This window comes from Zootoca vivipara, chromosome 8 (assembly GCF_965207765.1).
Source record: "Zootoca vivipara chromosome 8, rZooViv2.hap1.1, whole genome shotgun sequence".
NCBI lineage: Eukaryota > Metazoa > Chordata > Lepidosauria > Squamata > Lacertidae > Zootoca > Zootoca vivipara.
In genome coordinates, this window is record NC_142591.1 from 39,592,225 (window position 1) to 39,608,563 (window position 16,339).

A 16,339-nucleotide genomic window follows, 5' to 3' on the forward strand; every position below is an offset into this window, starting at 1 on the left:
TTAAATCTTTTCACATTTTTAAATATTATTACCTTTTTTCCCCTTGTTTTGCAGCATCATGGGATTATATGCTTCAGTCGTCCTGGTAATAGGAAAATTTGTCCGTGAGTTCTTCAGTGGGATTTCCCACTCCATAATGTTTGAAGAGCTTCCCAATGTAGATCGCATCCTCAAATTGTGCACTGACATCTTCTTAGTGCGGGAGACTGGTGAACTGGAATTGGAAGAAGATTTATATGCCAAATTAATATTCCTGTACCGCTCCCCAGAGACTATGATCAAATGGACTAGAGAAAAAACAAATTGATCTTTTCAGGATTTGCATTGAAATTCAAGATGACTTCAACTGGTTGTCATTTTTTAAAAAAACGAAACAAAGCACAAAATTCTCTTAAGAGGGAAGCCTTTTATAATTAGGTAGCAATGAATTTTCTGTTTGTGGAGTCCATTTAGCTCCATAGAAATATATGCTGCCTTTCAAATCAAAGATGAAGAAAGCTAGCCTTTGTTTTCAAATACTACAACTCTAACATCAGAGAAATCTGCTTTTCATTTTCATGAACAAAATATTCTGCATCCATGTCTGACTTGGGCTTCAGCTCTCATTCTCAAGGGGGAAAGAAGGATATCACAGCTGAATTAATCAGATCCTCAGTTATTCTGGAGTGATGTGCAATATGCTGCTTTGCATCACTTTCAAGGGGGAGCAGCGATCTGAGTTGTTCTAGAAAATCCAAGACAATGGATTACAGTGGGTGCTGAAAGCAACTTTGTTATGTGCATTTCTAGAAAACCAGATCTGCAGATGTACTTCTGGAAGGAAAAAAAAACTTCACTGACATTATCTTTAACTGCCTTATTTTATTTGAACAATTAACAGGAGGCATTGAAAACATCAGTGACTTTACTCAGGAAAATAAAAACTGTCAAAAGTTTAACTAGCGAATAATGATTATGGTGAAACGTTGTAATATTTTGCTGGGCCAATTGCTCCTAAGTAGGCAGGTATTTTTTAAAATAAGCCAATTGAACTTTATGATGCCTTTGGCTTGTTCAGATATAATACGTTTGGCAAAACAAATTATGATTTGTTTTAATATCTGAACTCAAGCCTCTCCAAAAACAATGGTTCGTTGGAAGCTGACAAACTAGCACCTGAAACCACAGTTTAGAGCTGGTTTACAAACCACAGTGTGTGCCGACTGTGGTTTGCTGTTATGTCTGAATTCACAGACCATTGACAAACCACAGTTAGGGGCCATTGCTCTGCTTTAAGAGGCTGCTGCACCATGGAAATTAGAGTGAATTTAAGAAGCTGAGTCTTGGCCAGCTGGGAAAGGACAAGAAGCTTTAAACTGTTGTATTACTGTTGTACTTTGGAAAGGTCAAAACCATGGTGTGGTGTTTTTTTTAAAATGATGAATAACATTAATCATGGTTTTGCATTTCATTTGAACCCAGCCTTTGATTTCTTGGAAACATTTAAAGACAAAATAGGGGAAAGCATGTTGTAGGAAGAAAAAGAAAAAGATCACCCTATATTGATGTTTAAATGTAAACCATCTGACTTCTACCTAGTATTTCCTCCCAGTGTTTCAGGTATACAAAAATATTAACATATGCAAATTCTCATTTTTATGTCCAAGATGTGTTTTTAAAGTTCCTAATTATGATAAAACATATATATAATGAGCTTGAAAAAGGGGCTTTTCTTAAATTATTACTATTGGTGAACAGCGGCTATTTAGCAGAGGACAGTGTAGCATGAACATTTATGTGTTGCAATGTAATTTGCATTACGTGGTTTAGAAAATGCAATTTCTCAACAATAGAAAAATCACTGAATGGATAAGGTATGCTAAGGGGGTTTTACTGTGCAGTTTTCACTCCATACTGACAAATAAAGCACATGCTGCAAAGTCATTTCAGAAGTATTTTTTCATATGCTTGTTTACATTGAATGAATTTTTTTTATAAACTAAAAGTGTCTACGTAGTGAGACTGTCAGTAATCATTGAAATATCATAACTATTTGTTGTATTTGATAATGTTACAAGTCACTAGAAGGTAGATGAACTGAACAGGAAGCTGTAAAATTACTTGCACATTTTAGTTTAGGGTGTATGTTAGCTACAAGAAGATTGTGACATGACATGCCCACACAGTTGATCTGTTTCCATCAAAAACATTGCTGGTATATTTCAATACTGTGAAAATTAACATATTGACACTAGGAAGTGCACACCAAAATAAACCACTTTGGGATATTGCACCAATAAAACGCATGGTGACTCAACACATATTCAAATGTTATTATAATTTCCTAACAAAGCATAGTTAGATCCAAGAGATTATTCATTTATGATGAGAGATTTATTACTAAAAGTCTAGCTCTACTTTTAAAAATGCCATTGACGGAAGCAACATAAACAACCAAGTCCTTTAAAGACTTACATGAAGTGTTTACAAAAATATGCAGACCCTAAACTTACACAAGATGAAAACTGGTATACATTAGGCTCCACTTAGAAATCAGATGTTTCAAGGCCCTTTACTCCCATTTTTTACACATGTTTATCCCTTTACCTATTTAGTTAAATGTGCCTACTTCTTAAGGAGAACTCTTCATGTATCTGACAACGGCTGCAGTCCATAAAAGCTTGTGCCAGAAAGCTAACAAAAAAATCATTTTACTGTTTTACTGCAAGAGATTTAGAATCATAGAATCATAGTTGGAAGAGACCACAAGGGCCATCCAGTCCAACCCCCTGCCAAGCAGGAAACACAATCAAAGCATTCCTGACAGATGGCTGTCAAGCCTCTGCTTAAAGACCTCCAAAGGAAGAGACTCCACCACACTCCTTGGCAGCAAATTCCACTGGCTCCCCTATGGCATTTGAATCAAATTAGTAAGAGAGAGCCAATAGAGAAGCTGGCTGGTATAGAATGGCCCTGCTAGATTTAGACAAAAGTCAGGCATCCCGTTTCCCCATTGCAGCCTACCTCATGTTTCCAGGAATCTTGCAAGTAGGCCATGGAGGGAGCAGTTTGTCCCTGTTTTTTGCCCATCAGCAGCTAGTACCCAGGAGCACCTTGCTTCAGAATTGGGCAGTTACGTTTAGCTATCAAGAATTTGTCTAAATACTCCATTTTAAAGTTATCCAGAATCAGTGGCCATCACCTCATATTGGGGCAGCAAATTCTATGTGTTAATTATGTGTTATATATGGCTGTCCTATTTCCATTCAATTTCATTGAATGGCTTCATGTTCTAGTACTAGGAAAGAGACGAAAACTTCTCTGTCTACTTTCTGCACACTATGCATGACTTTATAAGCCTCTCAAAACTTTCCCACATTAGACATCTTTTTTCTAAAGTATAATGCCCCAGACATATTAGCCCTTAGTGCTGCAGTTCCTGCTGACTTTGTAATTGTTAATATGTCTCTGCCTTCTTGACCTCTGCTAGTTATTTATTACTCCTCCATTCTCAAGCCATACTTGTCACTTTGGGCCAGTAATCATCATTTTAAAGGAAATGCTTCCCACTGAAATTGTAACAATACATGAGGATTTGTACAGTCCTCAAATGCTATCTGCTAGGAAATAAAAGTCCTTTGTACATGTCCCGTGTCCTCAGGGTGCTGTGGACTTCAGTACAGGACTGGACATAGGAAACAGCAGATTATTTGAATCTTCCAAAACTCTACTGCCTTTTTCTGATCAAAGCTATATAGGGCTCTAAGTAGCATGGTTGAGCTCTACACAACCACCAAAGCAGATTAAAGTCTTTAATCACATTTAAATCCTTACTGAAGGAAAACTGTGTGTCTGATTATCTCTCCTGTACATGCATGTTATTTATAAAGCATAACTTTTTTCAAAGAATTAATTGTATGTATCTTCTCATTTTTTTAGAACAACGTTGTGATACATTACACCTAGGGATCGACCTTGGTTTGTACCAGGACCATGTCCTGGAACATGTGAAATAATAAAGTACCTCCAGTTTTGTGCAGAATGCTTTTCTCTTGCCACTGAGTAACTTAACTGCAGTCTTTCCCATCACATTAGGATTAAAACTCTAATGACCAGGCAAATGGCATAGCACCCAAGTATGCCTGAGCCCTGGTGACTATTTCTTGAAGATAAGCACTATCCAATAATGGCAGTGTTTTTCTGTTAGAGCAAGAAGTTCTAGAAAGATGGCCCCAAGAATGGCTTAAGCTCATTTCCATGGTAAGGTTAAACACCATGAATGTCTTTGGGGGGGGGTCATTGCAAATCAGTCAGCAACAGTGATGAAGTGTGCTTTCTATCTGATACTATGAACCTTGGGGTGGAAGTATAGCTATCAATCTAATGTACCTCTAGGCCCCAGCCTCTCGTTTAAACAAAAATCATGTACAGGGGAATTCCCACATGCACAGGGTGAGCACAAGTGGGGATTCCCCTGTTCCGCCCCCTTTGGTGATGAAAAAGGTGCACGCAAATGGCACACATGCAAGTGAGGAGGTGTCTGTACTTGAGCTGTGTAGGCACACCAAATAAGGCTAAGTGGAAAAGAGAATGTTGCACAGAATAGATTTTTAAGAAAGCGGGAATGCCATGGTGTCTCAATTCTGGTTATTGATCCATCCCACTTTCAACATCTTTCCTTGCAGCTAAAACTGTAAATACATGTAAAAAGCTATGAATGCACTATGTCAAGCTATGGTTTAGTGTTTGATTTTGTTGGCTGAGATGCAGTGTGAAAAAACAGTGGCAATGTGACTAGCAAAAAAAGATGTTAAAATACTAAAACCCTTTGTATAATGTAATTATGATATGAAAAGGCCTTTTTCTTGATTAAAGTTTCTTTTAACAATAATACTTCTCTGTTGCCATTTTTCAATCACTGATGTGATCAGCGGAGCAACCAAAATTTATGAGCACCAAAATTTGTTTTTCCCATGATCCCACCACTATGTCCAGACAGTGTCTCCTGTCATTATGCTGAGCTTGAGACCCAAAATAGGTGTGTTAAGTGAGGTCCTTCCCTCCTCAAAAGCTCAGAAAAGGGATATGAACTTATACCCAATGCACTAAGGGTACTTATAGATGGCTGATACGGTAGTTTTGGGTGGAATTCAATAAGATATTCAGCAGATTTAGGACATGCAACTAAAGTTGATTTAGAGGTCTTGTGCAACAAATGTGCTTCCTCAAAAGATTGTACTTTTTATCTATTTCATTAAATTTATATATTGCTTAACTGTAGTAAAAAACAAACAAACCTCCTAGTGCAACCTAAGGCCCGTGGGCCGAATGCGGCCCAATCGCCTTCTCAATCCTGCGCACAGACAGTCCGGCAATCTGTGTTTTTACATGAGTAGAATGTGTGTTTTTATTTAAAACTAGTGGAATTCAGCCCGTTTAAAAACGGGCGCTAGAACGCTGCTCTGTGCAGCGCCGGCATGGGACGGAGCTTCGGAGGTCTCCGAAGCCCCGTCTCATGCTGGCGCTGCGTGCTGAGGCGGCGGGGGGGAGGAGCGCTTTTCCCCCCCACCGCCTCGCCGTGCACCTCCCGCATGAGACGGGGCTTCGGAGAAGGTCTCCGAAGCCCCGTCCCATGTCGGCGCTGCGTGCCGAGGCGGCGCGGGGGAGGAGCGCTTCTCCCCCCCCCCGCCTCGTCGCGCACCTCCCGCATGAGACGGGGCTTTGGAGAAGGTCTCCGAAGTCCCGTCCCATGTCGGCGCTGCGTGGTGAGGCGGCGGGGGGGAGGAGCGCTTCTCCTCCCCCCCCCCGCCGCCTCGCCGCACCTCCCGCATGAGACGGGGCTTCGGAGAAGGTTTCCGAAGCCCCGTCCCATGTCAGCGCTGCGTGGTGCGGCAGGGGGGGAGGAGCACTTCTACCCCCCCCGCCGCGCACGCCAAGCCAGTCCCCGAGCCGAAGTGCGGCACAGCGGGTGCTTTTCGCCGTTTGCCTCCCCCTTCGCTCCGGGAAGGCAAATGGCGAAAAGCCCCCGCCGCGCCGCACTTCGGCTCGGGGACTGGCTTAGTGGCGGCGGGAAAAAGGGGAGGAAAAAGCCCGCTTCCCTCTGCGCCCGCTGCCGCTTCGGCTTCCTCGGGGAAGGCAAGCAGGCGGGCTGTCTGCCTGCTTGTGTTCGCCGAGGAAGCGCAGTCCCATGCCGGCGGTGCGCGGCAAGGCTGCCGGGGGGAGCGCTTCTTTCCCCCGCCGCCTCACCGCGCACCTCCAGCATGAGACTGGGCTTCGGAGTGGCGGTTGGCAGAGCGGCGGTTGGCCGTTGTCCCTCCGTCCAATCCCTGTGTCTCTGGGGGACATGCGCAGTGACCCAGGGACACACGGGACAGCTTGGACGCAGGGACAACTTGCATATTATTATATAGGATGCACCTCTGGGTTATTTGTGGGGCATAGGAATTTGTTCATTATTTTATTTCAAAATATAGTCCAGCCCACCACATGGTCCAGCCCACGGCTGAAAAAGGTTGCTGACCCCTGTCCTAGTGGTTTAGTTTTTGTGGTAAGGGAAGTATGGCATAACACGTAATTTGTTGCTTCTTCCTTTTCAACCAGGGAGTCCCTGACTCTCCACCTTCATTCACCTTGTCCTTGCTCTCGCCAAAGATTTTCCAAGCTCCCAGCACTTTTGCAACTATAGAACATATAGGCAAGCGGAGGCAGGGATCAAGTGAGGGAATGGGTGGCCAAGGAAGTAGTAGGAGGTGGGCAAGGTGGAAGAGGAAGCTATTGCCCCACTGCTGCTTTACAAATTGGCAGTGGCAGGGCAGCAGCTTGCTGCTCTCCAGGCAGCTTTGAATAGGTTTGGTGCTCTCATACATAGTATATGAAAGCAGCATGCCTATTCACCTATTCTGCATTTTTTAAAAAAAATCAGCGAACAAAGAATGACAATTCAAAAGTGGCTAGCAGATCAATCAAAACCATGGCTACTCAGAAGTAAGTTTCACTGAGTTCAATGGGGCTTACTCCAAGGTGACTGGTTGCAGCATAGAAATGGTTGGGATATGCTGTCGGTGACGTAAGTAGCTCGCGTGGAAGCACCTGCAGTCACTGTTGCTTGGTTATCAACAAATGCAGACCTTCCATTGTTTTGTTTAATTTATCCCACAATACACGTGGAAGCCTAAATTATACTTGCTGGAGTGGGGCATATGTTCCAAAAAGATGCCCTTGTAGCAGTTTACTGTGCTGCATCTGTGGAAATTTCAGGAAGTGAAAGCCAAACCTATCAGCAGAAAAAATTGGACATACCTCGCTTAAACCAAACCTAGGGAGTTATCTGTTGGCCTAATGGACTGAAAAGAATGATGACATTGCTGTGCACAATTGTGGGACACAATCAAGACCTGCTTCATTTGCTTCGAGACTATTAAGAATATACTCTTTTTGGTAAAAGTGATCACTGTAAGATATTCAAGGCAGCAGGCAATCGATGCAGCAAAAGTCAGACATTCACAGGTTAAGGGAGTCTTAGAAGTGAATTGAATACCACATGCATTGTATGTTAATATGGCCAGTATGCCCACTGGTGATGGTTGTGAGAACTGTAGACTATGGGAGTACTATTCAGCACATTCCTCAGAGAGGAGCAGCCCAGCTTTCTTTTCATAAAGTACATATTTCTGGAATGTTGGGCTTTTGATTTCCTTTTATCAGAAACTAAAATGTGAGGGATGTTGGCAGAAAAAGAGCTATGTCAATGCCCCACCCCAGTCAGCCAAATGATTGTTGAATTTCTGGCTCCCTGAGGTATGAGTGCTGCTTTCTGCACTGTGCAGTGTTAGTGTATAACTAAAGGGAGAGGGGAAAGTTATCTACCACCTCACTTGCAGAATTAGATAATGAAGGAATGCTTCTGAGAGGTCATCTGGAAACTTCCCATAGAACTTTGCCTGGCTCCATCTTTGTGGTCTTTTTGGTGCCAGATGAAGACCTTTTTATTCACCATTTAAATAACTCAGTAATATCATGGAATTGTAGAGTTGGAAGGGACCCTGAGGATCATCTAGTCCAACCCCCTGGAATGCAGGAATATGCAGCTGTCCCATGAGGATCAAACCTGCAACCTTGGCATTATCAGCACCATGCTCTAACCAACTGGGCTCCAGCTGGTGGGTACAATTCCCTGAGTGTGACTTAACAGTCAATCCCTTTTCCCAGTATACTTTGGAATTGTAGGTCTGGGAGGGGGATAGGGATCTCCTAACAACTCCCAGCATCCGTAACAGACAACAGCGTAGCTATGATTGTACAAATGGTATAATAATGCTTTAAATGTCTGGTGCAAATGTGACCTTAGTTATAAATAACAATTGTACTTCACTTGTTGGGAGTTTAGAACAAGGGCAAGTGAAAAAGTGCATTTTTAAGAAGTCGGCTGTGTCAAACTGATGTTAGGAATGCTTGCTGCTGCTAAAATAGAAAAGCTATTGAAGTGAAACACCTGGGGTGCTGTTTTCCTGTGTCCTGACCAGAATGGGCTTTCTGCTCTCAGCTCAATTAATTTAGACACTGCTATAAACCACTCAAAGGATCTGGTGAGCCTCCAGACGCCAATGAAAGACTGAAAGCTGTTAACATTTTGTCCATTACAGTTAAAATCCAGCTTTACTCCTTCAAGTGAGAACAGAACCCCAAATTCCTCCTGCTTCCTGACAATTTATAATGTTGTGGATGCATTTCCTTCTTCTGTTAACATTTGAAATCATGGGAAACTACTCAACTGTTGTCATTTACTGCAAGAAATCTTAACTGCTCTGATGAAATGTTAACATGGCTGTTGGCATACAGTGGTACCTCGGGTTACAAACGCTTCAGGTTACAGACTCCGCTAACCCAGAAATAGTACCTCAGGTTAAGAACGTTGCTTCAGGATGAGAACAGAAATTGTGTTCCAGCGGCGCAGCGGCAGCAGGAGGCCCCATTAGCTAAAGTAGTGCTTCAGGTTAAGAACAGTTTCAGCTTAAGAACGGACCTCCGGAATGAATTAAGTTCTTAACCACTGTATGTGGATGTGGATCCGAGTGAAGCAGGGGCTGTTGATTTTTCCCTAAGAAAAAAGTAGCTACTTGTGCTTGAAAGGTTGGGGACAAGAAAATGAGAAAAAAATCATGTTCATTAAGGGAGATTCTCGCCATCCCTTTCTTTTCTAATGTTCAGCCTTTGCTTATGTAGCCAAAATAGCAATAGCCATGCAAAAGAGGGAGGCACCACCAGACTCTGGGACCCCAACGCTTGCATAAACACAAAAGAAAGCAACACAACACCCTAATGAATGAGTGATCCCAAAAAATCAGCCCAATGACCACACTCAGTGGCCACAGGCTGACTGTCAGGAGAGGGAAACTGAATGGTGTAGCTCACCATGGCTGGCTGGAACAGTGCAAACTTTTTTGTTGCAGGTCCTACTTGCCTCTTATTAATAACTGTAACCAAATCAATATATCAGACAGCATTAATGGGCCCTCTGGAGATTACAGAACTATTTAAAAACTTCAGCCAGGACTTGTTCTCTCACAACAGTATGATGTCTGCTCTGAGAACAGAGCTTCAGTATGCAGGCATATATCAGCCAAAACAGCAGATGACCCTGAGCATCTACATTTGCCATCTCCATTGCTCTATAAAAAGGAGTGGACAGAAAAGCATAAATTGGCTAGAGGCACAATTGTAAAGCAGCCAAGCCAGACAGACTGCAGGTGCTAGGCATATGAATTGAATTTACTCATCAGTGAGTGTGGTATGCATAATTATTTCATTATATATTTTCAAGGCAACGTTCATAGCTCACGTTTGACTTGCACTGTCTTCAGGACCACGTCTCCTTTAAGAAAAGGGAAATACAGTGGTACCTCGGTTTACGAACACAATTGGTTCCGGAAGTCTGTTCATAAACTGAAGCGTTCATAAACTGAAGTGAACTTTCCCATTGAAAGTAATCGAAAGTGAATTAATCCGTTCCAGATGGGTCTGTGGCGTTCGTAAACCGAAAATTCGTAAACCGAGGTGTTCATAAACCGAGGTTCCACTGTATCTGTGATAGGGTGGTGTCACTGCCACCATCACTCGAGGAAAGAAACCATAGCCCCCAGATCATATATAGGAGTTGCAAGCGTAGATCTGTGTGAGATAACCATAGATATGGTTGCAAAATGTAACCAGTGCCTGGTCCAAAGGCAACACCAGATTCAAGGAGTAGATGTCTGTCTGAAACAGGACCAGCTTCAGACTAGTGAGGGGCAGGTCAAGTAACCCCCATTGGCATACTCTTCAACCCCCCCCCCGGCAAGTCTACCAGTGGTAAACAGGAACACCATGATCTAAGTCAAGCCACCTGCCATTCTCACATTCCTACAGTGACTCAACAGAGCATTGTGGGAACAACCCTATGGCAGTTCACTCATCTTCTGCTGCCGTTCCATAAATCCATGCCAGGGAAGATGGATTGACAGGAGAGCCTGATTCATGTAGCAGCATGTCTGCCCCAACTCCTGCCCCCACGGAGGACCCTGCTTAACAGCCAATCTGAGGTTACATTGTCACTTCCCTAGTTTTATATTACAAAGCATCAGATATGTAAAACCAGAAATTTTTAAAAATACTACTGTGATTAAATTATATTGAGGACTTCCTTTAAGGCAGGCATAGGCAAACTCCAGCCCTCCAGATGTTTGGGACTACAATTCCCATCAACCCTAGCTAATAGGACCAGTGGTAAGGCATGATGGGAATTGTAGTCCCAAACATCTGGAGGGCCGGAGTGTGCCTATGCCTGATTTAAGGGAATAGTCAATCCTTCTAAGGCAAGGATGGTGACTCTGTGGCCCTCCAAATATCTCAGATGGTAACTCTCAGCTGACTGAACTCTCAAGCAGCATGACCAGACATCAGGAATGAGAGGACTTGTAGACCAGCCACATCTGGAGAGCCACAGGTACCTCTTTGCCTTCTCCCATTGTTAAAATCTCACATCATGGCAACAAGGCTTGTAACTATGGCCCAATCTGATCAATGATTTCTTAATGTTCTTAAATAGTTTTAGGCTTTTATGCCTAAATGTACACTGCTATGGGTCTCCATCATATCTGACTTCAATAATCTTATCAGCAATCATACCCACAAGCCCCCTAATTCCTTACAGAATGAAGTGTGACTAACTGTGCATCACAGCATCCAGACTACTGTCTACAAGAGAGTATTGTGGGGCCTTAACAACTATCAGACTTGTTTATAGCTTAACCTTTTGTGGACAAGAGCTCACTTGTACTATAAATGAAGCCAACCCTATTCCCTGGACGCTGATGCCACAATAAATTGGTTAACTTAGACTAATTTTGCATAGGATTGGCTGCTACTTTGAAATCAGTGGGCCCTACTTTCAAGTAAAGCTTCACAGGGTTGGGTTCTTACTCTGCAATACCGTTCTGCCCTTTCCCACTGGTTCTTAACATAGCCTCTTGAAGAAAATATCAACTGCCAGGATTGTTGAATGGTAAAATTAAAATTTGCTTGCTATGAAAATCAACATCTTTTCACTCTGCACAGCAGCACAGGAAAGAAAGCTACTATGTCTTCTTTTCAAGAAAGAAGAATGTGTACATGGGGGGAGGAAGAAGAATCTACTATCCCTGAGCAGCCAAAATTTAGAAGGCCCATAGACAATAAGTAGTCAGCACCTTGATGAGTTAAGGTATATTGCATAGCAACAAAACAGAAAAATTGGAAATGGTTAGACACCCACTGTGGTGCTCCTCCTGACCCAAGGATGAATAGCGATTCCAAGCAGTTAAAAAATATTTATGAAAGAACAAAAGCCAGCAAAAGGCTAAACCCATGAGCTTTGACTCCTAGACCTTTGTTCTAATGGATCTAGTAATCTACTCCTGGTTGCTTTTTTTGCCAATATCTTACTAAAGTTTTGGCAGCGTTTACAAACTTCTCTATACAATTTGATGAGTCTGAGAATCCAACATGAAACTTGGTGTATTGTTCTGGCTCAAAATGCATCTGTCTCCGATTCTGTGTGTGTACATTACATGTGAACCTGAACAGAGATTAGAGTACTTACAGAATTGGAGGTGAGTGAATGCAAGTTTGTCCAGATTGCCTGGCAGTAAATTCAGCTCTTGGCTTAAAGAAAGCAATCCTTCTTTGCAGGAGATGTTACAGTTAGTTGAATAGTTCAAGATAAATGTACTGTCTGTATTTAGTTGGGGGAGAGATTCACAATGTGTCTCATATAAGAATCACAATACAAACCACAAAGGGGGGGGTGCCATAATGCCTGTAACTCCCTAAGGAAGTGTCCACTTTCCTACTGTTCTTGATCTAGGTAGCATTCTATCAACAGCCCTCTCTTTCTAGTTTTTAGGAACAGGCCTCAGACTATCATAAAAGTATAGACCAATGGTAGGCTTCCCTCTGCCCAGTCAATAAATAGGCGACACAAAAATCAAACACAGGTTCACATCTTCTAGTTTGTAGTAAATGTGTATCCCATGAAGTGTGTCTATTCAGGCAAACTGGTAATCCATGGTTTAGATACCATTAGCAAGTCCCGATGCTGGTTTAGCAGCAAACCACTGTCTGCAAACCCTTCTAGCCAAAACCACAAACTATAGTTTGTGCAAACCAAAGTTTGTCCACAAACCAGGCTCAAATAACAGTCTGCAATCCTGGTTTGCCACGAACTCAGAATCATAAGTTTCTACTTATCATGCACAGGGCACAGGGAAGGGAAGGGAGGAGTATACAATGGAACTCCCTCCCCCTGGAGGCACAGAGAGCGTCTACAAATTCTACCACGGGGGATGGGGGGGGACAAGCTTACCTAGCTTGTGCATAAATCAGGCACTAACTAATCTTGTTTACTTGGTGCAAATCCCAAACTAAAACAAATTTTGATTAGCCCAGACTTTTTTGCTTGACCAAAACTTCCAGTTTCCTTTATTGTGAGCCTTTCAGCAAAGAAGACAAGAAATTGTTGACTTTAGGTCAGAAGGGTGCCTAGAGGTTACAGGCCATGAATATCCAATATAACTATTTGGTAAAGGGATATAAATACATTCTTCTGGAGCATGGTCACACTTTTCCAGTATTGAAGGCCAAGCCAGAAAGGCAACAAAAGAGTTATAAAAACCCAAATGTTTGCTAACAATTAATCTACTCCCAAAGGTAGTAGCTATGCTATTGCAGGAAACCCCTGTGAATTTTATTTTTATATTTTAAAGTTATTTAATTTTAAAGTTAAACAACTGTTCTCTGTAGCATGAGGACAGCAGCCAAAGTAGTGTACAACACAATAAAAAGAGTGTTAGGAAAAACACATCTCAACAATAAAAAACACTTGACCAAAATACATTAAAACATTAAAACTTGACAACCAGCGTGGAAGACAGTTGTTTCACCAAATAAAAGGGCTTTTTTGGATTCAATGGCAATCACAACACAAATGGAAGTTTAGTGCTTCTATTAAACAGTATAAAAAGCTGTGAAAACAGTACAGTATTTAAGCAAAATCACACAGCACGAGGAAGATAATAAGAACAAGATAATGTACCTCACCGTTCAGTTATTGGGAGCACCAGGAATCAACCGAGAGACTCCAGCTAGCCAGTAGAGTCAGGCCCCACACTGAAGCTCAGAGGTCAGGCCCCATCTGAGAGATGCATATGCTCCAGCCCCCTGCTGGCCTCTTGCTGGCTGACCTATTATGTCAATCCCTCCCACCTGGTAATCTACTGGTCAATCTACTGAGGCAGCATAATTAATTAGTCCTGCAGCTGCATTGCTGCCTGCAGGCACTCAGCCTACAGCTGGCCCACAAGTGAATCTTCCACCAATCTGCTGCCCACACAGTAAATCCCTGGAGCCCACACAGTAAATAAAACCAAAAAACCTTGCCAAGGTACCAATAAGGGAGGAAGAATCGTTCAAACCGGTTTCTTCAGGATACAAAAGTCTTCTTGCATAGGTTTTATCTGCAACAGTGAACCAAGTTCCACATAAGCCCTTGCCAAAGATTTAATCTTTCTGTCTTGCATCCACAATAGCCTACAAAGAGCCAACCTAGTACTACTAGGAGCAGAGTTAACAAGCGGTCATGACTCTGCTATCCATAATTCATGAGCCAATGATCCCTCACAAATTGCACGACTGGAAAGCATTGAATTTGGCCTTCTTGTCCGTTTGAAATTACAGAACTTTTAATAGCTGCAGGCATCAAACTTCCATGTTTTAGTCCTTGACAAGCCAACATTTCTCACAGCCGCTTGACTCCTAACAAGCCCTTTTTACTGCAGTGCCAAGCCAAGTCAAGGTTAGTGAGGAATGGAGAGAGCTTAAGCATGAACCTGTGTTAGGATGACACACTAAGATTGGCTTAGCTCAGGGCAGTGAGGCAACAAAAAGGACAAGGGAGGGGCAAAATGGCCATGAATTCCTCTCTAGGTAAGCCATAGTTTGGGCTTACCATGAAATACAAACCAGGCCACAGTCTTGCTACATATTAGAGTTTAGGTTTCCAAGTTTCATATTCTGAAGTCATCAATCCCCAATCACAAATTGCTTGGAGATGCAATTAGTCATCTTACACTCTGTCCTCTACAAACACATTGTTCATTTTACTACTGCTTCTCTTCTGCTCCCCAGCAGAGCAACACAATTCTTCATATCTATTTTTGTTTAGTCTCTGATTTCATACATCTCCTTCCTATACTGGCCTATACTGAAGGCAGCTGACTATGATAAAAAAATACAGTAAGGATAAAACAAAACAAATCAGAAGCAGTAGCAGGGTAGAACAGACTTCAAAATGTACACTGAAACAAAATAGGATTGTGGCTTATATATGGCTCATTCAAATACACACCCCTAGCCCTTAGGGTAGGAACATATCTTGCTATAACACCATCTGCTTATGCCCAAACACACACAAGCCACTATTTTTTTATGTGATGGTGCAAGTCTCTTTGTAATACCAATATAGGATGGCATGTATTCTCTATGTCCCACTTAGAAACCTCAAATCAGCAGAATGGGATTCTTTCAATGAAGGAAGGTAAGTGTTCTCGTGGTAAAGGCTTGACATCAAACACACCGAGAGGGCTCTGCAAGGAACGGGTTTGGTGGGCTCCTACCCAATTTGCAATTTCAAAACAGATGCAACAGAGAAAGCAGAGGGAGGAAAGAGGGGAGGCAGGGGTAGAATATGCAATTATTTCAATTAATCATACTTGAACTTACATTATAGTAGGATATTTGGACTAGGGGGCCATTCCCAAAGTTTCACAGAGAAACCCCTCTAACAGGGAGGTTTAATATATTTACTATCAAAGGTTTATAAATATGCTGTTCTGCTCTTGCACACAGGCTTGAGGAATTCACAATCAAAGGGCATGTGGAGGTTAACCGCTCTCGCGTGACCTCTAATAAAATGTGTCGTGCGCTCCAGCACAGTGTGCAAGTCACCATAATTCTTTCTTCGGAGCTGTTCCATTTGGAAGCACAGTTACTTGGAGAGGACCGGGGGGGGGGGACTGGAGTCAGTAAACTGTTAAGGCACTTGGCATATCCATGAGCTGTGAAGCTCTGTAGGTGTTTTAAGCTGAAGAATTTTCTCATACAGTACTCCTAAGGGTCAATGTACGTTTTAAGCACTCATACTTCATTTATGGCCAAAATACATGTGATGTGGAAGATCTGTGATTGGGATCTTTCATGAAATGAAAGGTTAAACAGGCACCATAAGGAAAGACCAGGATCCCCTGCAACGTTTTCCCAGTTTGAAGCTCCCCCTAAGCTGTTTGCACAAGCAAAAGTAAAAACTAAAAGTATCCTTATGGATAACTGTTTTTGTTCCATGTTTCACCCTGTGTGGGGTTCGAGGCGATTTTAAAGTGTGCCTACCTTTGGCCACCCATAATTGTCATCCCTCTGAGCAAAGAAGTCAACCTTGTCTCTCAAAAAACATGTAGTGCAGTGTGCCCAATATTTCTTCATGCTACGTACCTAAATCTGTGAGGTGCAGGTCATTGGCCAAGGTGTTGAATATCTTATTCATGTCACATCTGATGGTCACCGTCAATGCTGAGCTTTCCTTTGAAGACGTTGACAGGCAATTCATGTACTTCCACTTTCAAGAGCCCCCAAGTTGCAAATGTTCTTGTTTTCTCCTGCTCCAGAGGGTATGATCTAAACCAATGGCTTCAAAATACAAGGAGATTCCGACTAATTCAGGAAGAACTTTATGATGATAAGAATTGTTTGACAGTAGAACCTTGGAAGGTAGTGGACTCTCCTTCCTTGGAGGTTT

At 42.4% G+C, this 16,339-nt stretch overlaps 1 protein-coding gene and 2 long non-coding RNA genes across 12 annotated transcripts in view; 2 read left to right on the plus strand and 1 right to left on the minus strand.

Annotated features, from left to right (window-relative positions):
- PIEZO2 (piezo type mechanosensitive ion channel component 2) overlaps nt 1-1,923 on the plus strand; it is a 221,849-nt gene extending 219,926 nt beyond the window's left edge. For all 10 annotated transcript variants that reach the window (XM_088675321.1, XM_088675325.1, XM_035124928.3 and 7 more), the window contains one exon: nt 55-1,923. In XM_088675321.1, coding sequence (XP_088531447.1) covers nt 55-307 — 253 coding nt within the window. In that variant the 3' untranslated portion in view covers nt 308-1,923. The remainder of the gene's footprint in view (nt 1-54) is intronic.
- The window catches only part of LOC148684817 (uncharacterized), a 29,515-nt gene extending 15,804 nt beyond the window's left edge, over nt 1-13,711 (minus strand). The window contains exons 1-2 of the long non-coding RNA XR_015951442.1: nt 13,591-13,711; nt 33-214 (exon numbers count right to left, since the gene is read on the minus strand). This is a non-coding gene — a long non-coding RNA (uncharacterized LOC148684817). The remainder of the gene's footprint in view (nt 1-32; nt 215-13,590) is intronic.
- LOC148684818 (uncharacterized) lies at nt 4,286-4,870 on the plus strand. Its single transcript, XR_015951441.1, has 2 exons — nt 4,286-4,515; nt 4,553-4,870. It is a non-coding gene; the product is annotated as an uncharacterized LOC148684818 (long non-coding RNA).
- Nucleotides 13,712-16,339: the final 2,628 nt, after the last annotated feature.